We start from the raw sequence: 27,078 nt of genomic DNA on the forward strand, positions 1-27,078 counted from the left end.
AACTTATGATGTGCACCGGGGGAAGAAGTCCCTAGAGATAGGAGGGATCTTAGAGTTCAAGTCTAAGCCTCTCATTTCATTTCATAGATGAGAACACTGAGCCTCTGAGAAGTTACATGATCTGCTCTGGGTTATGTAGCTAGTAAGTATCTGAGATGGGATTAAAACCCAAGTCATCTGACTTCAGGTTGGGGCACTCTATTCACTATGCTTTGGATTAATAAAGGAAAGAAGCAAGCCAGAAAGCATTTATTAAGTGCCTGTTACATGCTAGGTAATATGTGCTAAGTGTTTTGCAAATATTATTTCATTTGATCTTCCTAATAACCCCAGAAGGGAAGTGTTATTATCATCCCCATTTTACAGTTGAAGAAATGGAGGTAGACAGTGGTTAAGTGATTTGTCCTGGATGTCCTACCTCTAGGCCCAGTGCTCTTTCTACTGCACACCCAAAGAATGAATACTTCTGTAATTACACTAGAAGCTTTGTGACCCTAGGCAAATTTAAAAACTCGCAGCCTGTAGTGGTTAGAGAGCTGCCTTTGGATTTGGAACCGAGGACCCTGGATTCAAGTCTTACTTCTGAGACATACTAACTGTGAAACTACGAGCAAGTCACTTAACTTCTCAGTAACCCATGTAACTCTCTTTAAGACCAAAAAGCAAATGAGCTGACCATCTGCATTGGTGAAGAAACTTTCCACACTGGACTTTTGGTACTGAACATCAACTGAAGAAGACAAGCAATCATGTGAGAGATCTTTATATACCGAGCCTCAGGACTGTTTGAAATTTGAAGCTCTGGATGGATTCTGAGGCTGAGCTTTCCCCCTTTAGCCTAGAGATGATTTAGCTGGGTCAGCCACACCCCCTTATCTCTCTGAGTCTTTTCTAGTTCAGGCCTATTCCCTTGGGCTAGAATGTAAATGAGCTAATTTCTGGAACAGAGGAGTGGGGTATACTGTGATCATATTCCACTGCTGGTGTGACTACTTTGCTTTCCAATCATGAATGGGCTAAATCTCATGATAAATGGGGCATTAGATGAATGATAAAAGATATAACACTTGGGTGAGAGAGTGACTCACATCAAGTCTGGTCTTAACTATGAACAAAACACACCTCTGTGTCTTAGCTTCAGAAAGCACTGCCTCTGCCTTCTACTTTTTTCTGTTGGTAAGTTTAATTTTGAGAAAAATGAATATAAATGCTGCATTACACTAGTGATAATGATTACAAGATCCCTAAGAAGGTGGAAGCATCTGATAGTAAGGGATAGAAATGGACGGCAATCTGGTTATTAATCCCTTCGGTAGCACTTTTCTATTTTTGAAAGTACCTTCAGTTTACTTATTCCGTGCCATACCAATCAAACTATCAAAAAATTATTTTATAGAGTTAGAAAAAATAATAATAAGATTCATTTGGAAGAACAAAAGGTCCAGAATATCAAGGGAACTAATGAAAAGAAATGCAGGGGAAGGTGGCCTAGCCATTCCAGATCTTAAATTGTATTACAAAGCAGCAGTCATCAAAACTGCTTGGTACTGGCTAAGAAATAGAGTGGTGGATCAGTGGAATAGGTTAAGTATGCAAGACTTAGTAGTCAATGACTATAGTAATTTATTATTTGATAAACCCAAATACCCCAGCTTCTGGGATAAGAACACACTCTTTGACAAAAACTGTTGGGAAAACTGGAAAAGAGTATGGCAGAAACTAGGCATTGATCAAAATCTCACACCATATACCAAAATAAAGTCAAAATGGTTCAAAGATTTAGATATAAAGGCTGATACTATAAGCAAACTGGGAGAGCAAGGAATAGTTTACCTATCAGATTTATGGAGAACAGAAGAATTCATGACCAAACAGGAGATAGAGAACATTACGAAAAGCAAAATGGATAACTTTGATTACATTAAATTGAAAAGTTTTTGCACAAACAAAGCTAATGCAACTAAGATTAGAAGGAAGGTAGAAAATTGGGAAAGAATTTTTACAACCAGTCTCTCTGATAAGGGCCTTATTTCTAAAATATATAGAGAAGTAAGTCAAATTTATAAGAATACAAGTCATTCCCCAATTGATAAATGGTCAAAGGATATGAACAGGCAGTTCTCAGATGAAGAAATTAAAGCCATCTATAGTCATGTGAAAAATGCTCTAAATCACTATTGATTAGAGAAATGCAAATCAAAACAGCTCTGAGGTACCACATCACACCTATCAGATTAGCCAAGATGACAAAACAGGAAAATGATAAATGTTGGAGAATATGTGGGAAAATTGGCACACTAATGCATTGTTGGTGGATTGTGAAATGATCCAACCATTTTGGAGAGCAATTTGGAACTATGCCTGAAGGGCTATAAAAATGTGCATTCCCTTTGACCCAGCAATAGCACTTCTAGGGCTACTTCCCAAAGAGATCATACAAATAGGAAAAGGACCCTCATGTGCAAAAATATTTATAGCAGCTCTTTTTGTGGTGGCAAAGAATTGGCAATTGAGAGGATGCCCATCAATTGGGGAATGGCTGAACAAGTTGTGGTATATGAATGTAATGGAATACTCTTGTGCTGTAAGAAATGATGAGCAGGCTGATTTCAGAAAAAAGACTTGTACAGTCTGATGCTGAGTGAAGTGAGCAGAACCAAGAGAACATTGTACACAATAATAGCCACGTTGTACAATGACTAATATATTGATAAACTTGACCCTTCCCAGCACTACAGGGATCTAAGACATCTCCAAAGGCCTCGTGATAGAAAATGCTATCTATATCCAAAGATAGAATTATGGAATTTGAATGCAGATTGAAGCATACTATTTGTTATTTTTTTTCTCTTCTGTTTAGTTTTGTTTCCTCTTTCTGGTGTTTCTTCCCATTGGTTCCAATTCTTACTTACAACATCACTAATGTGAAAATATGTTTAATAGGAATGTATATGTAAGGCCTATATCAGATTGTGTGCCTTCTTGGGGAGGGTGGTAGGGTGGAAGGGGAAGAAAAATTTTGAACTCAGGAGCATATGGAAGTGATTGTTGATAAATCAAAATAAATTAATAAAAAAAAGTTAAAAAAGAAAGTACCTTCACAAACATTAACCTGTTTGATCTTCACAAGGAGAGTGGGGAATTAGTTCCTCATAAAGAAGTGAAGAAACAGGCACAGAAAAGTTAAGTCACTTTTCACAAGCTTATACAGAGAGTGATAAAAACCAGTATTAAAGACCAGGTGTCTGGGCTCCTGCTTGTGCTGTGCAGAGATAACTGTTAAATATGTCAGCTGCACAAATGCCCCAAGAAGTGGTTACTGGATGATGGTCCCACAGAGCTAATTTGCTGCTCTATGTAAAGAAGGGAACCAGATCAGCAGATGGAGATTTCTGCTAAAGGTAAATAAATATGGCATCTTAAATACTGACAAGCCATAAAGTAACTCCAAAATGCTACACACTCTCACATGAAAAGATAAGGTGAAGAGGGGTGGGGAACGGGCCTTTCCAGTTAGCCAAAGGATAGAGAAGAGCAGGATAAAAACAGAATCCAGAATGAGAACTGTTGTGATGAAGACAGAAGTTAAAAGGTACCAAGAGAGCCCAAGAGCCGGAGAAAGGAGTACAACCAAAACAACATTCTTGTGGCAAAGCCTGGGGGAGCGCTGACCATACTATTGGGCCAATGGCTGTTCAGAGAAGAGTTGTGACCAAAAACCACAGGGAGTTAACCTGGCCCAAATGGGATAGGATGCTGTTCCTCCACATATCAGAACAGGGCTAGGCTAAATGATGTTTCTCAGCCTTGGAAGAGAGGGCAGTAAAGAAGAGTTGAGGAACACATGCTCCTAATCTCAAGAGGAACAACAGGAAAAGCACAGATGGGACTACACAGGACATTTAACCTGTGCCAAGCTGTGAGCAAGGTCAGACTGTAATCTACCTCAATCACATACTCACACCTTGAAATTCCATCATACCTAAGTTCAACAGTTCAATAACTACTTGTGAATAAGCCAGGAAGAGTACTGCCAGAGAAGAGAGAGGAAGGAAAGTCTGCTCAGGCTTATCACAGAGCTTCAGAGGCAGAAGGGAACTTGGAGATCACAGAGTTCGATCTTTCCGTGAAAAGGAATCCCATTTACAGTCCTTGAAAAGAGGTCATCCAGGTTCTGACAGTATGGGGGGATTTACCATGTTATAAAACAGCTCATTACACTTTTGGGCGGTTCAACTTGTTAGGGAATTTTCTCTCATACAGATGTGAAATCTGTCTCTACAGTTTGCACCCATTTTTCCTAGTTTAGTCTTCTAGGGCCAAGAAAAATTGTTTTAATTTCTCTTCCATGTGAGAGCCCCTCAAATACTCGAAAACAGGTGTCCTATCCCCTCTGAGTCTTTTCTTCTCCAGGCTAAACATTCTCAGTTGCTTAGCAAATCCCCATATAGCATTGTCTCCAATTTTTCCCACCCTGAACACTCTCCTCTAAGTGCAATCAAGTTAATCCAGTCCTTAGAATGTAATGTTCAGAAGTAAATACAGTGCCCAGATGTCGAATGACCAGGGCATTTTGTTACCTTTATCATTTTTAATACCATTTATCCATTAATGCAACCTAAGCTCACAATAGCATTTTTGACTACCATATGACTCCTCTTGGGTTTGCAAGTCTACTAAAATTTCCAAACCTTTTTCACACAAACTACTGTCAAACCATGTCTCTTCCATATGTACCCTTGCACAGATGACTTTTTGAACCCAAGCATAGGGGGAGCTATCTAAAGACACAAATACAGAGGAACAGAGAATTCATCAACCTGTTTAGATTTTTAAAAGATATGTACAGAAGGTGGAAGCATGGTCAGGTAATAGAAGATGAATACAAAAGTCCTGTAAGAAAAGAGTATGAAGCATGATAGCTCAGAATGAGCTGAAGCTGGATATGAATGATAAGGACAAAAGGACTTGAAAGAAAGGAGAGAACTGTTGCTCTGGGTGGACAAGTCAATAATAATGGAAGACAGAAAACAGAATTTTTTATAGGGTAACTGTATCAAACTGGATTTTATTTGTAAAGCACTTTGTAAACCTCAAAGTACTAGACATATGTCATTATTATTACTCAACTCATTTTATTTCTGCTTTCTCTGTCAAGGAGAATAATCTTTGGATTAGGATAGAACAAAACTGGCTAATAGGGTTGAAGGGGAAGTGATATCACTAAGAGTGAGTAGGTCTTCATCAAGAACAAGTCTTCTCACATGTAGCTCATTTCTCTTTTTTTAATAGGATTACTGACTGTAATCAAGGGAATCCTGTAACTGTAATTTACTTAGGTTTCAGGGCAGCATTTGAAAAAGTCCGTAATGTCATCCTTGTGGACAAGATGGAGAGATATGGATTTGATGGTAGTAAGTTTGGCAGATTCAGAACTGGTTGAATTACAGGACCCCAAAAGTAGTCACTAATGGCTTAATGTTAACTTGGAGGGAAGACTCTAATGGAAAACCCTAGAGATCTGTCCTTGCCTTTGTGCTGGTCAACATTTTTATCAGTGACTTGGATAAATATAGACAGCATGCTTATCAGATTTTCAGATGACACAAAACTGGGAAATAAGGATTCAAAAATATCTTGCTGGAGCTCTTTTTGTGGTGGCAAAAAACTGGAAACTAAAGGGGTGCTCATCAGTTGGGGAATGGCTGAGTAAATAATGGCATATGAATGTAATGGAATGCTATTGGACTTTAAGAACTAATAAAAGGGATGGTTTCCATAGAAAACCTGGGAAGACTTGTATGAAGTGATGCAGAAGAAAGAGAGTAGATCTAGAAGAACAATTTATACTGTAACACCAAAGTTGTGAAAATGAATAATTCGGAAATACTTAAGAACTGTGATCAATGGCATGTTCAACCATAACTCTAGAGGACCAATGATGAAGAATGACGGGGAGATAATGGGCTAAATGTGAAGAATGAGACACCTATTTTTTTGGATGTGGCCAATGTGGAAATGTTTTATTTGACTATGCATACTTATTGCAAGTTATTTTTCTTTTTTGGAGGGTAGAGTGGGGTGGAGTGGGAGGAAAAAAATAAATGCTTGAATAATGAAAAAATCAATTAAAAAGTCTTTCTAAGCTAGAACAAGGGTTCATATCTGATATAAAATATGACAGGGACAGATTTGTTGGAACATGTTCTTGCACTTGACTTAAAAAAATCAACCTCACAAGTACAAGATAGAATAGTTATGTCTAGACAACACTAAACTTCATAGTTTGGCACTTAAAGCCCTTTCCAATCTGGCTCTAGTCTCCCCTTTCCAGGTTCATTTCACATTGCTGCCCTTTTATGCACTCTATGTTCTAGCCAAACTGTCCAACTTCTTGTTCCCCACACTTAGTATTCCATCTTCCTTTTCCATGCCTTTGCACATGCCTATCCTTGCAATGCACTCCCTTCTCCTCCCCCAACTTCTTAGAATTTCAAGCCTTGCCCAAGGTACAGTATTATCTCAACTGGAAGCATTTCCTGATCTCCCTAGTTATTAGTGGCATCTATCCTCTTCCTCCACAAAATACTGTGTATAGCCTCACTCCCAAAAGAAAGGGAGCTCCATGAGGGCAAGGTCTGGATTTTGTTTTGTTTTTGTCTTCCACGAGAAATGCCTTCCCAATAGTTGCTATTTATTAAATGCTTGACACACTGAAGATTTTGTAAACTCAAAATATTGGGAATATTTAACATGAAGACCAGACAACTTAGTGGCGAAGGGGATCTGATAGCTTGTCTTCAAGTATTTGAAGACTTATTATGTGGAATATGGATTAGATTTGTCAGAAACAAGTTGATTTATCACTCCAGAAGGCAGAATTAGGAATAATGGATGAAAATTATGTAGAGGCAGATTTTGGCATAATGAGAAGCAACGTGGAGTAGTGAACACAGAGCTGGATATGCAGTCAGGGAGGCCGCCACTTCGAATTTCACCTCTGAAACTAGTTGCCTGATCAGGGCCAAGTAACTTAATATCCTTGAGCCTCAGTTTCTTTATCTGTAGTATCCACCATGGGTTGGTTTTTATGTTTTTGAAGATCAAAGTGGATAACCTATGCCAAATATCTTCCCGAGTTGGACACTACTGAACAACAAAAAGCTCTATAAAAATGGTGGTTGTTGTTACTATGTATGAGAAAATTTCCTAACCAAAAGATTTATTTAAAGAAAGACTGGCCTGACTGGGAGACTGTGGATCCTCCCTCCCTCGGTGCCTTCAAGCAAAGACTGGATAACCATTTGTGGGGGAATCTATGAGGGATTCTGACCCGACGGGATGAGGCAGACGATGGGGATCCTCCCGTGGGAAGCCATTCGCGTTTCTCCGGCAGGCGTGGCTCACCATCTCCCACCAAGGGCCAGCCACGCCGGCATCACTCTCTGCTCCTCAGGTGGAGGCTGAAAGCCCCGCCCCCACCTTCAGGCCCCGCCCCCCGGGACTCACCTGGCTGCGGCCTGGTGCAGCTTATTCTTCCGCGAGGACGTCGTGCTGGTCGGCTGCTGCCTCATCACGTGGGCCACGCCCACGTTTAAGGGCTGGGCCGCTGGCAGGGTCACGTGGCCAGTCAAGAGCGCCGGCTGCTGCATGATGGGGTTGTAGTGGCTGCCGTGAGCATGCGTGTTCCTGTGGGAGCGGAGAGAAAGCAGCTACATTTTATTCTTTCTTTGAATCAAAGCTCCTTATAAAATAAAGCATTACCTCACTGTTAATGGTACAACACTAGGCACTGGTTACCGCCACGTCTTCTACGCAGTTTTCTAATAAATTAGCTTGGTGGGCAGTAGCTGGAGATGACGTCATCCTCACCTGAAGCCCAGAGCCCAGGCCCCTTGGAGAGCCGCTCCGCGGGAGGAGAGGGAGGGGCGGGGGGGGGGTTCAACTTTGCCCCGCCCCCGAGGCCTCACCAAGTCTTTGATGTGGATAACGCATCCGCCCAGCTCTCGAAGAGCTTACACCACGGGCGAGGTAGGTTAAACACCACACCAACCACAAACGAAACCTAAGGCATAAACAGATGGAGCTGTTTCCTAAACCTGTCCGTTTGCCGACTCCGACTTGGTCCCCATTCAGGTGCAGGCCCTCACCACCTCGTGGCTTGCTGGTGGGGCTTCCAGTGTCACGTCTCTCCTCGCTTCAGTCCATTCACTATCTGCCACAAAAGTGATTTTCCTAAAGTGCAGGTGGGACCGTGTCGTTCCACTACACAGTAAACCCCAGTGGCTTTTTATCGCTTCCAGGATTAAATACAAAATTCGCTGCTTGATGTTAAAAGCCCTTTATAGCCTCCCCTCCCCTCCTACCTTTCTCACACCTTAGTCCCCCAAACGTCGAGTGACACTGGCCTCCTGACCGCTCCACAAAGAAGACAGTCCCTCTCTAGGTTCTGGTTGTTTTCTCTGGCTGTCCCTCATGCCTGGAGACTCTTCCTCCTCCACTTGGACTACTGACCTCCCTGGCTTCCTTTAAGTTCCAAACTAAAATCCCACCTTCTACGGGAAACCTTCCCCACCACTCTTAATTCCAGTGCTTTCCCTCTTTTCATTATTTTCTGTTTATCTTGTATAGAGCTTGCTTTGTATGTATTTGTTTGCATCTTGTTTCCCCCAAGAGGCCGTAAGCTCCTTGAGGGCAAGCACAGTCTTTTCCTCTTTTTGTATCCTCAGCACTTAGCACTGTGCCAGGCACACAGTGGATGCTTAATAAACATTTAATTGAATGAATGAATAACAAAGCTATCCGCTATTGCTAAGGAGCTGCTGCTTGGAGGGTGAGGGTGAACATAACCAGATGAAGTTAATTATGTAAATTTCAAAGAAGAAGTAGATTTTTAAAGTATTGTTTCAAAGGAGAAAAAGGACTTTGTTTTGTTAAAAGGGAACTCCAGATATGTATAGGCTGTGACATGGAATTAGGTGAGCTGGGGTGAGGGTTAAGGTTACTTCTAAGTTTGTTTTTCAATTCTGAGTAAATGACAATAGTATATGAGCAACAAACTATGGAAACTGGAAATAGTAAACTTCTGGAGGTACAAAGTCATTTATATTTCTTAACTGTCTAGCCTTATGACTAGTTGGTATAGTGATATGCCCAAAGGAGACACCCGATAAATTTGTTAAGTGGACCAAAAAAATAAAAACAGTCATAATCAAAGTTTGGTGAAATAACTTAAATTGAAATTAATCTGACATATATTAATGCTGTAAATATCACTAACTCCTAAACTACAAGCTAATTATGTTCCAACGTTTCATTTTTAAAAGCCATCTGTTTGGACAGAGGAATAATTTCCCCTATAAAAAACAGTGTTATAATTTTAGTGACCAGATTCCTAGTCTTGCCACATGAGACTTTTTTTTAACCTAAAATGTGTCTAAAAATGCCACACATTTGCAAGATGAAAATAGAACATCTGTTTTCAATACTAGTAATTAAATTATAAAAATAATTGAATTTGAAGTATTTTTTGTCTTAAATGATGGTGTTTGAAAATAAGGTTTAATTGGAGTAAGATGAGTAGGTAGATGTTTTAATGGAGAGACTGAGGGGGATATCGATACTTTCAAGGGCTTTGTAGGGTTGATGGCCTTAGTTCTTTATTTTGTTTTTCGCTTTAAAACTTACGGGTTTTCCTTCTCCTTGATATAGGTGTGTCACTATAATAATTATTAGCCATTATTTGGGCTGCTTTTCTAGAAACAAACACAAGATTTTTTTTTTAAACCTCACATTTATTACTAGTTGCAGCTTTCTTCAGTTAACCTTTCACGTGCTTATAAGAGAATAGATTTAGAGTTGGAAGTAAGATTAGAGAACATTTAATTCAAACTTCACATTGCAAATGAAGACGCTTAAGGGCCAGAGAACTGAAGTGATTTGCCCAGTGTCACAGGGGTGAGACGGCAAAGGCTGGCCCCAACCCACTCCTGTGACTCCAAATCTAGCGGGCTTCCTACAACTCGGGGGGAGCTGACTAAACTATGAATGATAACGATTGGAGAAAAAGGGGAGTGCACTGTGTGTATGAAAGACATTAAATAGTAAATATTTAATATAAATGACATGGCTTTCACATAGCCAAGACATTTTTAGTTTTTTTTTCTGCTTGATTTCTTCTCGGATATCTACAGTTACTCCCTGTGAACAGTAGTCTTTCATACCACATGGTTTAATCCTCATCACATACATATAGTGACACTATATTAACTAATCCAATCCAGGGTTACCACAATCATGAAGGCAGGGTAACTGAGCTATGGGAACAGTAAGGTAGCAGGTGCTGTTAGTAACCTCAGTGAGGGATTGACCTTTCTCCAAACTCTCTGGAGGTACCTAGAAGCAACATATAAAAGTTGGGAGAGGAGAAACTATGCAGTTGAATTTCTTTGTTCAGGCCTTAGACCATGCTGGGAAGGTAGAACAGTAAAGAGAACCAGGTGAGCAAGACTTGTTTTGCTTCACACTAGAATATGTCACCTGGTCTGTTTACCTTCTGTGTCTGTGTCCCTGGGGTGCACCCATTAGCAAAGGGGGGAAAAATAGAAAGTGGGGGGGGAAATAAGGGGGAGTGTTATGTTGGGGTTTAGAACCCAGTGCACAAGACTCTTCCTTTTAAATCATTGGCATGATTGCCTTCTACCCTGGACTCTACAAATACAGTCACCCCTATATTCACAGGTGCACAGGTATTTATGTTGTAACTTCTTTGGTTATGGAATACTTCTATAAAGACAATGGATGGAAAATCCACTTCTATGTAGATATAAGTAGAACTAAAAGAAGATCTTTTAAAAGACTACAAGAATAAATAGCAGCGTGGGGTAACATGGAGAAATTAACTATATTTACTCGCTTATCCAAGGTAGAGATAACTAAAAGTAGAAAAAAATGCGAAGTTAACAGATTTAGATAGTAATTGAGGAGTTTAGGGAACTATAGCTTAAGAAAATTAGAGGGAAAAGATAATTTTTGGAAAAAAAAATGAAGGCTGTGGCCTCTACTCAGCAGGAGACAGTGCAGTCTTTGATTTAAAGGGGCCCAGCTGAGAAGGCTCCTCACTAAGACTTTGAGTTGATTCTAGAAATGCCACACTGTCAGTTTTTCTGTTGGATTAAGCAATGGCCTACTGAAAAATCCTCTTAGAAAATGCAAATGTTTTCAGGAGGGATAACACATTAGGTTCTTTTACTAGGTGAGAGAAATTATTATTTTCTATTATATCAATAATCCATTATTAGGATCCAGGCTTTTTATTTTTTTATTATTACTTATTATTTGTTTATTATTATTTTTATTCAGAGATTGGCCCTTGTAGGTCAATCAGCCAGTCTCTGAAGGGCATGGCTGATAGATGAGATTGCCCAAATCCTTTATGAACATGCTCCTCTCTCTCTGTCTCCCTGTTTCTCTCTCTCTCTGTCTCAGTAGGAGATCTTACTTTTTTAGAGTGTAAACAGGAATTCCAGCCCCAAAACATTAAGCCCATATCCTTGTATCCCTCCATTGCATTAATCTACTAAATTAAGTGTACAGCCTGCCAAGGTGACTACTTTGAAGGATTGCACTAAACTGAATGTTACAGTAGGCTGACAAAAAAAATCGAAAATAAAAAAATCTGTCTCATCATGCAATATTTTGTGCCTCTGCCTAATAAGGCACTTTGCAAATAGCAAATTCATGCATAGAAGAGCTTAGCAGACATACACCCTCTTGATATCCTTAATCCTTAACATTAAGAATTGCCTCCTTACCTCCAGTCTGCCAACTGCTGGGTCCCTGCCATAGTCTCAGGAATTACAGTTGCATGCTGCACTGAGGTATGTGTGGCCACTCCAGTCAACTGCTGCCATGCTGGAGGAAGGAGAATTTGCTGGGTCCCACTTGGCCAGGCCTGCTATAGAACAAAAAGGATGTTCAATTATTACCTGTCTCCATCAGCTGACAACTACTGGTCTGAGTCCTAAAGGGGCTTATTATCTAGTTGGGGGTGATGAAACTAATATATACCATGAAGAACTATATCCTGAAATCCTCAGTATTGTGAGAATTTGAAAAAAGGGGACGGATCAGTATGGGCTATTTTGTGGAGGAGGAATAATTTGAACTAGGCTTTGACAAAAGAGTACCTTTGGATAATAATTGTAGCTAGCATTTATATAGCATGTTACGGTTTGGAAAGCACTTCACATATGTAATCTCTCTGACAACACACTCTATGAGGTGGGTGCTATTATCATTATTGTATAGATAAGAAACTGAGGCAGTCTAAGTGACTTGCCTAGGGTCAGCTAGCTAGTAAATGTCTAAGGCAGGATTCAAACTCGGATCTTCCTGATTCCCAAGTCCCACAATCTATTCACTGCATCACCCATCTGCTTAGGATAGAGAAAGGCAAAGACATTTCACGTAGCCAAAGCAGAATGGGCTTGGAGTAGGAATGATGATAGCAGACACAGATGACAGAGAATATTTAACTTGATTACAGAAGAAAACTAGTTTACTGGAAATAAACTTGGATGGACTGGTAGTTTAGACCTAGATTTTGGTAGACCTTAAAAACCGGGCAAGAGAAGTTGGGCTATATGCAGGAGGCAATAAGGAGCCAGTGTAAGCTTTGAAGAGGTAAATTACATGACAACAAAAATTGACATTTTTAGGAAAACTTGTCAGGCAAAACTTACAGTTTGGGAACAGTAAGGGGAGAAAATATAAGACATTTCCAAGAAAGATGACAGGACTTGGTAATCTATATAGAATCACTTTTGTAGGGAACTTTAAAAATGATCTAGTCCATGCAAATTTGTTGTAAGAGGTTTGTTTTTCTTTTCAAGTGGGGGTTGGGGTGGAGGTGGGAAGTATGGAAAAAATAGATGCTTGATAATTAAAAATTGTCTAGTCCAGTTTCCTAACCTGTTGGAAATAACTTGAGAGCACAGAGGCCCAATGATGTTAAGTGACATGTCTATGTAATTATCATATAATTAGATTGTGGAAGAGCCAGGACCAGAATTAAAGGTTAACAGTTCTAATCTGGGGGCAGCTAGGTGGCACAGTGGATAGAGCACCGGTCCTGAAGTCAGAAGTACCTGAGTTCAAATCCAGTCTCAGATCAAACACTTGACACTTACTAGCTGTGTGACCCTGAGCAAGTCACTTAACCCCAATTGCCTAAAAAAAACCCCAAAAACAAACAAACAAAAACAATTCTAATCCAATGCTCTTTTTATGAATGCTGTGCTACTTCCTATATGGGGCATAAAAAGGACTGAAGAATATAGCAGATTCCAAGGTTTCTAACTTGGGAGATTAGAACTGCCATTTATTCATTCACAAATTTTTATTGAGTACCTCCTAGATGCATAATATCACTGGAGTGCTAATAAAAATGGGGTGGTAGAAAGTGGAATTCAGAAGAGAGACAGAGAGACAGACAGAGACAGATCACAGAATACACAGAGAATCTTGGGGGAAAATACCCATAGGAGACAGCAAAGGAAATGGGACAATCAGAAGTGAGAGGAGAATGAGGACCAGTAAAGTGGAATTGCACAAAAGCAAGGAAATAGTTAAGAAAATGAAATGGAAATAAGAGTATGAGGGCTGAGAATAGCCATTTGGATCCTCAAACAAGGAGATAAATAGAAATGTTTGAAGGAATGGTTTTAGTAAAAGTAGAAAGGAGGTTTCATGACTCTTGGGATTTAGAAAACATTGCATTTGGGGCAATAACCAAAGGAAAAGGAAAGAGATTAGTTAGGGGAGAAGAAAGATTTTGAAATTTTTTGGTAGACCCATTCTTAATTTTTTTTCCAATCTAGATCGATCCTAATGTACAATACAGTTAGTTGGCATTAAATGTATAGGATTGAGAAGAGAATGCAAAATCATTAAGAACTATAGATTACACTAATATAGATTAAACAGATAACTATAAAATGACAGTTGAAAAAAGCAAAATGTCAATCACAGTTAATAGACATACTTCTAGTGCAGAATCTTTTTTTTGTTGTTGTTGTTTTGCTAGGCAGTGGAGTTAAGTGACTTGCCGAGGGTCACACAACTAGTAAGTGTTATATGTCTGATGCCGAATTTGAACTCAGGTCCTTCTGACTCCAGGGTCAGTGCTGTATCCACTGCGCCACCTAGCTGCCCCCAGAATATCTTGTTTAGAGGCCAGTGTAGTTTTAGATTTCTGAAACTGGCAGCACTATTCTAGCAGAACAATTTTTTTGTTTGTCCTTAGTTTTTTCTTTTCACATTAGTCATGTTGTAAGGAAGAATTAGAACCAACAGAAGAAACCACAAGAAAGAGGAAACAAAATGAAACAGAAGAAAAAAAAAGCAAATAGTATGCTTCAATCTGCATTCAAACTCCATAGCTTTTTCTTTGTATGTGGATAGCATTTTCCATCTTAAGACTTTTGGAGATGTCTTAGATCCGATGCTTGCATTGCTGAGAAGAGCTAAGTCTATCAAAGGTAGTCATCATACAATGTGGCTGTTACTATGTATAACGTTCTCCTGGTTCTTCTCACTTCATTCAGCATCAGTCCATACAAGTCTTTCCAGGTTTTTCTGAAGTCCTCCTGCTCATCATTTCTTATAGCACAATAGTATTCCATTACATTCATATACCACAACTTGTTCAGCCATTCCCCAATTGATGGGCATCCCCTCAAATCCCAATTCTTTGCCACCACAAAAAGAGCTGCTATAAATATTTTTGTACATGTGGGTCCTTTTCCCATTTTTATGATCTCTTTGAGATACAGCCCTAGAAGTGCTATTGTTGGGTCAAAGGGTATGCACATTTTTATAGTCCTTTGGGCATAGTTCCAAACTGCTCTCCAAAATGGTTGGATCATTTCACAATCCACCAACAATGCATTAGTGTGCCAATTTTCCCACATATTCTCCAACATTTATCATTTTCCTGTTTTATCATGTTGGCCAATCTGATAGGTATGATGTAGTACTTCAGAGTTGTTTTGATTTGCATTTCTCTAATAGTGATTTAGAGCATTTTTCATATGACTATAGATGGCTTTAATTTCTTCATCTGAGAACTGCCTGTTCATATCCTTTGACCATTTATCAATTGGGGAATGACTTGTATTCTTATAAATTTGACTTACTTCTCTATATATTTTAGAAATAAGGCCCTTATCAGAGAGACTGGTTGTAAAAATTCTTTCCCAATTTTCTGCTTCCCTCCTAATCTTGGTTGCGTTGCCTTTGTTTTTGCAAAAATTTTTTAAATTTAATGTAATCAAAATGATCCATTTTGTATTTCATAATGTTTTCTATCTCTTGTTTGGTCATAAATTCTTCTCTTCTCCATAAATCTGACAGGTAAACTATTCCTTGCTCTCCCAGTTTGCTTATAGTATCAGCCTTTATATCTAAATCATGAACCCATTTTGATTTTATTTTGGTATGTGGTATGAGATTTTGGTCTCTGCCTAGTTTCTGCCATACTCTTTTCCAGTTTTCCCAACAGTTTTTGTCAAATAGTGAGTTCTTATCCCAGAAGCTGGGGTCTTTGGGTTTATCAAATAATAGATTACTGTAGTCATTGACCACTGTGTCTTGCATATTTAACCTATTCCACTGATCCACCACTCTATTTCTTAGACAGTATCAAGCAGTTTTGATGATTGTTGCTTTATAATACAATTTAAGATCTGGAATGGCTAGGTCACCTTCCCCTGCATTTCTTTTCATTAGTTCCCTTGACATTCTGGACCTTTTGTTCTTCCAAATGAATCTTGTTATTATTTTTTCTAGCTCTATAAAATAATTTTTTGGTAGTTTGATTGGTATGTCACTGAATAAGTAAATTAGCTTAGGTAGAATTGTCATTTTTATTATATTAGCTCGGTCTACCCATGAGCAACTGATGTTTTTCCAATTATTTAGATCTGACTCTATTTGTGTGAAAAGTGTTTTGTAATTGTGTTCATATAGTTCCTGGGTTTGTTTCCACAGGTAGACTCCTAAATGTTTTATAATGTCTACAGTAATTTTAAATGAAATTTCTCTTTCTGTCTCTTGCTGTTGGGCTTTGTTGGTAATATATAGAAATGCTGTTGATTTATGTGGGTTTATATTATAGCCTAGCAGAACTATTTTTTATTTTATTCTTTCAACTCCTCCCTCCCATGCCCTCTGTCTGATTTTATTCCAAGGTTTATAAGCATGAAGGAAAAAAGAAGTCTTAAGTCCTCTTCACTTGTACAATGACATTAGATTTTATAGAATGGGGTTAAAATGAAGTCTTAGGAAAAATGGTGAATAATTTGAACATATTCCTTTAAAAGATGTCATTCTAGATCAGAATGTGACTCCTGAAGCACAATCTGATCATTACTAAAAGAATAATGCTGGTTTCTATGATTGAGATAATGTCCTGGGGTGAAAGCACTTACTTTACTCAAAGAAGGCACATTTACTTGTCAAGCCAATAAGGCCTTTAAAGAAGCTCAAAAAAGAAATGTCTAAGAGTGACATTGGGCAAGACTTATGGTCAGCCAGGGAGAGAATGCACTGGCCCAAATTCTCCATTCTTCACAGTACCTTTCCAGGTCACCATATCCCGAATTGATTCTCAACCCACAATCTTTGAGTAACTGTAACACTCCAAAAAAACTAATCCCTCTCCCACAAAGTTTTATTGGTGCCTTTTGTTCTTATATCACACTTATTTCTACCCAGTGAGCCTTTTCTTATAACAAAGATTAACAAAGAAAAGCAGTTCAGCAAAACCAACCAATAAATGGTCTACATCTGACATAAGCATCATTCCACATCCATAGTCTCATCTCTTATCTGAGGCCAAGACTAGTCATGTTAAATACACAGCATTCAGTTTTGCTTTTATTATTTTTTCCATTTATATAGCAGTATTTATTGTGTATATTGTTTCCTGGTTCTGTTTTCTTCACTATGCATCAATGTATGTCTTCCCGTGTTTAAATTATTTATGTTAATGTATCACAATTTTTTAACCATCTCTCATAATATTTGTTTATAGCATCACTTCATAATTAGGTGCCGTCCTGGGACACTATTCTGAAGTGTTTATTTAAATATAACATTTCACAAATCTGTCTTGTTGTCTCAATTAGATTGTAAGGCCTTTGGGTGACGGAGACACTATAGATGGACTTTCCAGTCTCCCTTCCTTCACACTATTTTGAACCTCCTTCATACTCTAGCACAGTTTCATGTACAAAATAGACACCAAGCACTGAAATACAAATTTTTGATCCCTTACTAGTTGCACCATGGGAAGCTTAATGCAAAAAATCAAGGAAAATACTTCTCAGCTTAACCATCTATGATAACAAGTTTATATCTGAGGTCACTGGTAGACTCACTCTGAATAGAGTGAACATGGAACAGTCTAAGGCTGTAGTAATAAAGAGGGGTAGTGGGATCTGGGGGTCCTTGAGTCAGGAATGGGGCAAGGTAGTGAGTGATAAGTGGTTGGTGGATTTTTCTCTTCCTCTTAACCCTTTCTCCTTTACTGGGGCAGAATAAGCTGAAAAGATGGTGATTTGGTTTAGCTGCTTCTTCTCTTTCCCTTCCCTGAGGCTGAGAGTGGGAGTTGAGGTCAGAAAGGGAGAAGGAGGGAACTGAGAAATAGGAGCACAGCTGTCACCCACGTGCCCTGGAGTGGTGGGGGGATAGAAGAAGTGTTTGGGGGAGGAGAGGACTTTATGTACAGTAAGTTTCATTCCTAAGTAGGGCCTTGCCTATACTTTGTAATGTACTTTAATGGTACTTAGAAGTATTATTTTACAGTTTAGTTCATTTTTTTCTTTGCTAAGATCAAGAATACTGATTTGTGTCATTTCTGAATCTGTTACATAGTTCTGAAATTGTTAAATTACTGGAACCTGCTTGTACCTTGGTAGCAGCAAAACCTGAGTGCTGAGATAAAATTCTTAGCTACAATCTTAAAAGGTTTGTTAAGAATTTGTTACAAATACTCTGAAAAGTGAGGGCATTTATGCCATAATGTATTCTTTTATTAAATTAAATTCCTAAATATTCTCATTTTAAAATTTCAAGTTAATTTCCTCAATTTGCATTGTTTTTTCAAATCTCTTTCTACATTCACACAGTTTTTTGTGTTCTTCTTTGGCTTTTAAATACTAGTTGGACAGAATTTCAGATATGTTTACCAAAGCTGGATATCAGAGGGCCAATGCCCCCAAGATAACATTCAGAACCATTTTCAAAGCTGTGCTGACTTTATGGAATGCATAGTTTCTGCTGCTATAAACAAATTAGGGCTCACACACGGAGCCCCTAAGAGAATCATTTTTTCTCAAACTGAATACACTAAGGTCGAGGACTTTTTTAAAAAAAATAACGTGAGCTGATTAGTAATGTTTGGTTGAGGATACTGACAATATCTGCTTTGACACTTTATTTACCTATTAATCTAATTTGTAGGTCATATAGGATCACAGATTTAGACCTGAAAGGGACCTCAGAAGTGATCTAGTTCAACTTCTTATGTTACAGATGAGGAAACTAGGCCTAGAGTGGGACTTGGAATAATATCCTTGTTATAGCATGGAGCACACATCAGCAACCAAGCCCCCATTCTGTTCTTTTAGTTTCCACTTCCTTTTTTCTTTCTTGGGTGCTTCACCACATTTCTTTTTAATAAAAAATGATTAATTTCTTAGTTTTCACTTCTCTGTATTGACTGAATAGTTAGTATATGCAGTGGAGTGCTATGGGTGATAAAGGGGATTAAACAAAAGTTGTAAGTTATGGCTTTCCTCATGGAACTTATGATCTAGCAGGGGATCTAAGATGAATAAATATGAATACTTCAAAGATCTATAATTGCAGTATTGCAGATACTTCCATCACTGACATATATTATAGCCTATCTGTAACTTGGTAGTTGGTCTAAGCGTTGTCATGGAAGCAGAAAAAAATAAAACAACTTTCTGTCCCTGTAGCTAAAATAGTGATTCAACTCTTCAAACTTACCTATGCTGATCCTTACAAGAAATCTGCAGCCCACCAATGGGCCTGGACTTGGAGCTTTTATCCTACTGATACAGCCTTTAAGAATCCAGAGTGGTTAGGATGCTCTGATAAGGCATCATAATAAGAGTTTAGTAGAGGAACAAATGTGAAACAATTTGCAAATAAAAGAAAGGAGATGATTAAGCACTAAATTATGTGCAAACGATCATAAATATTGTAGGATTACAAAATGGGTGAAGTTTGGACTGGTATGGTTAGGGAACGGTTCATGTTAAGGGTTTGACAAATATTTTCTCATTTGATCCTCACAGTACCCCATGAGGTAGGTGTTATGATCCCCATTTTACAGTTGAGGAAACTGAGGCAGAGAGAGATTTAATGACCTGGCTTGCCTAGGGTCACACAGCTAGTGAGGCCAGATCCCGAGCCCACCGATCTATCTGCAGCACCATCTAGTTGGACTAGATGGCCTGCAAGGTCTCATCTAGATCTATGGTATTAGATCCTCTAAGGCATTATATTCAGTGTGATGCCCTACGTGCTGCAAGCATAGTTTTGGATTCTGCAAAACATAATTTGTGCCGAAGAAGGCAGCCTATCTGTAAGTGAATTGGCCATCTATAAATCTGATACAAGGCTTAAGTAATGAAATTAATTGGGGGGAGGAGAGTGAGTTCAGAAATGAGTTTGAAAATGGTTAAATCAATACAAGTATCACTTAAAGAAATTGATTCTGATTTTTCCATTAGTTTCATCCTAAAGCCCTGGTATATACAGTTCTCTGTACCAGAACAAACCTTGTCTCTCTGTAGGTGGACTGGTCTATTTATAAATAGGCTTGTTTTGTATATGAGTCTTAACATATATGTAGTCAAGGTTCACTGAAGACAAATAAATGCATTCTAATTATATCTTCAACCTAATAATCTGCGATGTTTCATATACGATCTGCTTTCTCTGTGTGATCCTGATGAATTAACATTAAGTGCAGTGTTAGTATCTTACAACCTGATATGATTTGATTTTGATGTCCTAGCTTGATCTGATTCCTCTACCAGAGCAGCAAAGTACTTTGTATGGGTAGTATGTGTGTGTATACACCTCCCCCTCACCTGCCACAAACACATTCACAATATATATATATATTTGGGTCACAGGAAGCAAGATTATCAAGCTCTCTAGGACCACAAAATGGGAAAAAAAGGTTTTAAATGACAAATATACTGATTATTTCACCAATTTGTTCCTAAGTCTGTTTCAGGGAAATGGCTTGAAAAGTAGATCTTAGGCAATCCTGAACAACACTTCTCCTCTCCTCCATGATGCAAAATGAAACTCCCAGCCTTGACTTACATTTTGATTAGGATTTTTCACTTTCTTAAATTAGGTGAAAGTGCTGCTCCATCTGGGCCTTTCCACCACATCTGTTACATCTGCAAAACTAGGCCCTAAAGTGCAAGTTAATCCTGGCTCCCCAGAGGGCCATTAATAAACAATGGACTACAGAGTCTTTAAAAAATATTTTCATAACTTTGGTCTTGTGATTCTGTTTTGTTGCTTTGCCCTTCAGGACAGTCTTGGTTTCCAGATCTAAAGAAGGGGTTAGCAGTTGTCGTAGCATCTATATATTGTAGTCACCTAATTCCATAATATACATACTTTAACCTCCTCTCCTCTTTTCTATACTTGTCCTAATAGCAATAATACTTTGAACTTATAAAGACCCATTTTACATGAGTTTTTTTTTTAACAGATCTTTAGAATTTGAAAGCACCTTTAGAGAGCATCTAGTTATGCCCAGACAAAGGAAGTGAAAGTCTCACTGCTGGGAGGAGAGCTGGGATTTGAAACCAGATATCCTTTCAACAGTATCATTAGTTTAGAGGTAGAAGATAGCTTAGTAGTAATATAGCCAAGATCCTGGTTTTACAGATGAGGAAATGAAGCTCAGGGTAATAAGATGAGCAAGTAACACAATTATTAAGTATCAGAATCAGGGTTTGACATGGTGGACATGGTAGCCCTTTTTCCCTAAGAAGAAAGGAGGCCTCATTTAGGTCACCTTCCCCTAACCCCACCAGAAGCTCTTATGAGGTGAGGCAATGAGCCCATTCAGCACAGACATGATGGGGAACACTCTGGAGGCAAATGCTTCCAGAACTTGTGGCTTTGGGTAGTAAAATACTTCCCCTAAAATGTTATCTTGGACTTTTGGGGAGCTATCTCAGACCTGATATGTGGGGGGGGGGGAGAGGAAGGGTTGGGCAGAAATAATAATTTTCTGTATAAATGTAAGGATTGTAAAAACTATAGAAATTGTTTTGAAGTTGAAATATGTATTATGTAACTATAGAGGGGAGATCTGTAAAAATATAAGGGGACCTGGATGCAGCTACATGTGTCTACCTCTGCTACAGGAACCTTAGGGAGGGGGAGGAAGAGCAGAATGGGGGTAATGTGGAAAGGGGAGAAGAGTTATGAAAAGCTCCTAGAAGAAGGAATGGTTTAAAAAGGCAAGAGGAATAAATAAATGGGTAAAATAAATGAATGGATAAAAACAGGAAGAACCAACCTTAGAGGGATAAGGCACAGAAGCTACTTTGATGAAACTTCAGGCAGGTGAGAAGAGAAATAGCTGTCTTCAGTATCTGAAGGACTCCAGGTGGAAAAAAGGTTAGACTTACTCTAGCTTTAGGGGAGGAAAGCTGCAGAGGCAAAGTTAGGATGAATGTAAGGGAAAACTTTTTAGCAACCAGAGCTGTCCTAAAGTGGAACAGGTTGCCTTGGAAAGTGGTGGGTTCCCCCCTCCACATGTCTATGAGCAGAAGAGAGATGATCATTTGACAGTGAAATTTTCCTCAATAAACAAGTCTGAGAGAGTTCTGAGGAATCACAATAGGGCTTAAAGTTATATTTCTCAGTCAGAGGCAATTTGGGGATTAGGATAAGCAATCTGTCCATGGCAGGGTGGATTAAGCAAGTGCCAGACTGGAAGACCTGAGTTTGAATTCTGACTCTGTATGTGACCTTAGGTAAGTAACTTCGACTCTCTTGGCTTCAGTTTCCTCATCTGTTAAATGAGAAGTTTCGACTAGATTGCTAATATTTCTTCCAGCTCTATAGATTAAGGCAAGTTGGGGTTAAGGAAATCTAGGTCAGCTTTTTCCAGAAATAGCACCTAGAAACAAGACAAATGAACCTTTTTGGAGTTCTGTCTCTACAACTCTGCTGTTTCCTCTTAAATGTTAATATTCATGGGGAATATCACAGCTTAAGTTCGTATCTACCTTTAGCTATAGGAAATATTGCAACCCCCCCCCCCCCCAGTAGGTTTTTGCTGTGGAATTGCCTGCTGGATTTTCTCCAATTTAATTTTTAATTGGATATATATTTAAAAAAAAAAACAAACTGCTGTCCTAGAAGGGAAGACATAGAGGACAAACAAATAGTATTATTGCTATTTATCCAGAAATCTTTCTGAAAATCCCACATCCCTGGGAACAATCATACCTTAGGCTTATACACTTATATTTTAGTTTTTTGCTAAAAACAAGTATGGGAACAGGTTGGGATCTGGGGCGGGGGAGTACCAGGAAAGAGTAAAGAGGCAATGAAAAGAAAGGTTAAAAAATGTCCTAGACAGACCTCACCTATTTTACAATTTTCCTTAAGATAACTCTAAGCTGTGCCACTCATCATCAGTGTCCTTTTCCTGTTCTATGAGGTTGGCATTTTAAAAATTTTATCACCATACTGATAACGTATATTGTATAGTCATTTAGTCATGCTACATGGTTAAGATCTGAGTAATGTCTACTGAAAAATTAAAAATTTTATCTATGATATGCAAATATTATCAAACTTTAAAAATGACTAAACTTATACTCTTGGTAGAATATAATCTATGTAAACACCAGAAGCTCCCTGAGGAAAAGTTGTATGTAATACATGTAAGCAGTAGTATATAAAACGAGACCCGTTTTTCTAAATTTCTTGGCTAACAGATCAGATATTTTATTTGATTTTTTTTTTAAAAAGTGGACTTTCTTACAGAGCTATCTCAGTTAGAATAAGTGTCATAGAATTCCTAAGTAGAAAGAATAAAGGTATAGGTTTGGTAGAGAAAAAGAAAATGTGGAAATTGAGTGCCAAAATAAAGCCAATATATTGGCAACTAGAGTGATTTCATGTACAATTTGGACATGTTATGGAAAAGGAAATTCATCTGTTGGAGAGATGATAATTTAAAAATCTGGAAATCTGCCACATTACCAGGAAATTTATGTAGTAAAACAGAGGCCAGAAGGTAGGCCTTTAGCGAGTTGGAGCTTCTCAGGTCTCTTCCAGTTTGCCCAAAGATACAAACTTCTTTTGCATGGGCAGAATCTTTTATGATGAAGAAACTGATTGGAAACACCCAATTCAGAAAAGCTGAACCTGCTGTCTTCCTGTGAAGATAAGCCTACCAGAGCTCCTATGAAGTCTTTGCAACTTTGTTCTAGCATGGGCCTTATTTTTCTTGGAGAAGGCATACAAATACTGAAGAGTTCTTTGACACACTCAAAATATACATGAACCCAAAAGCTGAAAGGCCAGGCCTGGACAATCAGATCAAGCACTAAGAAGGTTGGACCTAGTGGCTTTCTTGACTTCTGGAGAGGATGTATATTTCTATTTTCCCCTTCCTTGCATATAACCCTTTTCTTCTTGACTTACCACCTCCAGTGACCCAAGAAAAGGCATTTATTTAAAAGGTGGGTTGTTTGTCCTTTGTTCTCGAAGAGGACCATGATGTCATGGAGGTGATGCCCTGGCATGGAAGTGAATTGGATTTAAGTGAGGGAGTGCTGTGCAAAGTCATCAGCCTCACTTTCTCCTCTGGAACCATTTGGGTCCAGTGGCCAGATACAGATCAGGACAACTGAAGATGACCCAGGAGGCATTAGGGACCTTGGCCTTTTCAAGCTAAGGTCTTTAACAGGTCTCAGTTTGACTGAGGCATCGCTCATTCAGTGATTCAAGGCTTAATATGGATTGAGGCAGAGAATGGCCTCTTTACCTAGTCAAAAACTAAAAATTAAAAAAAAAAAAAAAAGAAAAGAAACTATCTGAGAGGGGAAGACCCTCAGGGTTTCTGGCCAAAACAGAAACAATTGCTATTTACATTAAAAAAGAAAAAAAGGTGAGTATTAAGATGACAGAAGAAAACTTCATCAACCCAGAAGGAGACTGAAGACATGGGAGACTCCTGGGTATGCTTTCAATACCATAACCATTTAAGTTCAGCCCTGCTACTAACAGGAAATTATTTTACTGTACTTAGGCATTTGGATCCATTTTTATCAGGATCATAATGAAAACCCTACATGTATTATTTTAGTCTTTTTAAATTATTGTTACATTTATTTTCTTGAGTATTATTATTTCCATTTTATAGTTGAGGAAACAGTTCTCTGTACTTTAAACTAGCTTAAGCTGCAAATCTAGTACGTGCCCTAGCACATAGTTTATTTTTTTTTTATAAAAGCACTATGTAGTGTTGAAAAATACATATATTCTTTAATCCTCTCATTTAAGAAGATGTCATATTTTTCAGCAGAGTTGGGACTAAAAGTCTGCATTATGAAAATACAGCAAAAATACTTTACTTTCACTGTGATTAATTTTGCTTAAATCAATGATATAACTCAAGATCTTTTCTTTTTGTCTTACTGTACTTGTGTTTATTAATTTTCTCTATACTGTGTCTTTTTCTAAGAAGTTTTTCTTTGCTTTGTTCTCATCATTAATTTTCTTCCTTTCCAATTCTTAAATTTTATTCTCTGATTTATTATATGTGCTCTTATTTATTTCTTCTCTAATTCTTCTATTCCTTATTGGGGCTAAAGTTTCTGAAGTATTAGAGTAGAGTTACTCATTCTAACCAGATTCTCTATTATTGCCTTGATAGATCTTGTCTTAATATCTTTCCCCCTTAATGTCCTTTCTACTACATGGAAACAGTCCTGTGTCCCAAACTGTGCAGTATGATCCTATTCCTTGCCTTTTCCATAATAATTTCATTTCCCAAAGGCTGTTTCATCTTTGAGTTCAAGTCTCTTTCTTCCCTTCTTCACCATTCTGGGTACCAGCTGCCCCTAGGAGCTCAAATATCCCTTAACCTGAGCCAGGCTGTTGTGCCCCTTGGAGGCACAACAATATCTGAGAAGATAGTCTTCTAGCATATGTACTCTCCCCAAATTAAATCCATCATGACGTCTCTGTCTCCATTTTCTGCCATCTCCCCTTTTCAAAAATATAGTAGAGGAATATAATCTCTCTCCATATTGTGGACTTGGTAGAATTCATAATCCATTTCCCTATGCCTACCCAACTTTTCCTCTCCCTATTCATATATCTTCTTTCTCTGCTATTCTGTCCCACAAAATAGGGGTTATGAGATTTAGTATGAGGTTTAGTTCATGGTGTTTCAGTCTGTTCTTTGTCTTCACTTTTCCTGTTTCTTTACGTTCTGCTTATATCTTTAACTTCATGTGTTCCTTTAAAAAAAAATCCCTTGATTCCTTTTTTTCTTTTCAACAGTGAGGTCTTTATCTCTCTAAACATGGGATAATTTTATTACTTTTACCTTCATGTTTATTTTAATATTCTGTTCACATTTAAAAAATCATTTTGTTTTAAAAATGCCTCTTGTTGAACATCTATCTTACTTCATTTATTATTAGGCTCAGATTTGCAGAGTAGGTCATTTTGGGTTGCTGTTTGTGCTCCTTTGCTTCTCTGGACATACTATTCCATCCCCCTTCTGTGACTTCTCATGATTATGTTTTCTTATGTTATTCAAACTTCCTTTGTATCTAAAGATACTTCTCCTGGCCACTTAAAAATTTTGTTGTCATTTAAATGTTTAATTTACGACTTTTATATCTTAAAGTTGGAACCTGGAGGTGATCTGTGTATTTTCTCAATTGGTGCTTCGTTGTCTTTATTTAGAAGTTGTGGGCAGTTTTCTTCTATTTTCTGTATGATGCCATTTATGTTTTTTGATTTGTTGTATTCTTGTAGGAGATCTATGAGTCTCAAGTGATCTTGGCATATCCTATCTTCAAGGTAGATGGCTTTGGCATGTATAGAATTAATGTGTTCTGTTAATGTTGTAGCCATTTACTTCTTTTCTGAAAGATCTTTCCCTTCCTCAGTATTTCTATTTTCCAAATCTGTTAAACTCTTTCACTTCTTTAAGATACTTTCTGTTATGGATTCATTTTTTCCTAATTTTTTACATGAGTTTTAAAATGCTGCATTGAAAACTCTAAATTCCGACTATATTCCTAGTTTCTCCTTTCATGGGTTTCATTTATTTTCTGAAACATTCTGGAGTTTCTTGCTGCTCTAGGCTCTCGTGGGAGTCTACAGGATTCCATATTTCATCAGGCATTGGTTTAATTTTCTTTGTCTTGTATGTTTGTTAAGAGAGTTTGTATTCCCTTTGAAGATTTGGTACTCATTCTTCCTCCTGCTTTTAGGACTGATTTATTTACTAGTACTCTGAGCTTTTTTTGAGGATTTTTCTATTGCTATATTTGGTGTTTAAACTTTTGGAGAGGTATATCTTTACTACACTTACTTTCTGGCTTCTCTCACTTTTGCTTACGAGTATACCCTCCAAAGCTGAGCTTCAAGGCTACCTTGAATTGGGGGATAATGGGTTTACCAGCCTGGATTCCTGTCCTGAGTATCCTCTGAGGGCACAGGGCTGGGTTCCAGCCCCCCTTTCCTTCAGACCTGGTATAGCCATAATTGTTGGCTACCTCTCTCCATCTCAGTTCCTCTCTTGACTGTCCTCCTTCCTTTTTTCATTTCTAGGCCAAATCAGAAACTGCCTTTTTTTTTTTCCTTCCTGGATAAGGAGTGTATTAAGGTAGAGTCTCTAAAGCCTTGTAGAGTTCCTAACCTAAGGCCAGGTCCCATTCAGAAAGCAGCACATTTCATTTCTTCCCC

At 38.3% G+C, this 27,078-nt stretch overlaps 1 protein-coding gene across 3 annotated transcripts in view; it reads right to left on the minus strand.

Annotated features, from left to right (window-relative positions):
* HIPK2 (homeodomain interacting protein kinase 2) overlaps positions 1–27,078 on the minus strand; it is a 164,254-nt gene that overhangs the window by 35,364 nt on the left and 101,812 nt on the right. For 2 of the 3 annotated variants that reach the window (XM_027842365.1, XM_027842363.1), the window contains exons 9-10: positions 11,814–11,956; positions 7,510–7,689 (exon numbers count right to left, since the gene is read on the minus strand). In XM_027842365.1, the coding sequence (XP_027698166.1) occupies positions 7,510–7,689; positions 11,814–11,956 (323 nt within the window). The remainder of the gene's footprint in view (positions 1–7,509; positions 7,690–11,813; positions 11,957–27,078) is intronic. The other variant, XM_027842364.1, reaches the window with a different exon arrangement.

This window comes from Vombatus ursinus, unplaced genomic scaffold, assembly GCF_900497805.2.
Source record: "Vombatus ursinus unplaced genomic scaffold, bare-nosed wombat genome assembly UNPS02014870.1, whole genome shotgun sequence".
NCBI lineage: Eukaryota > Metazoa > Chordata > Mammalia > Diprotodontia > Vombatidae > Vombatus > Vombatus ursinus.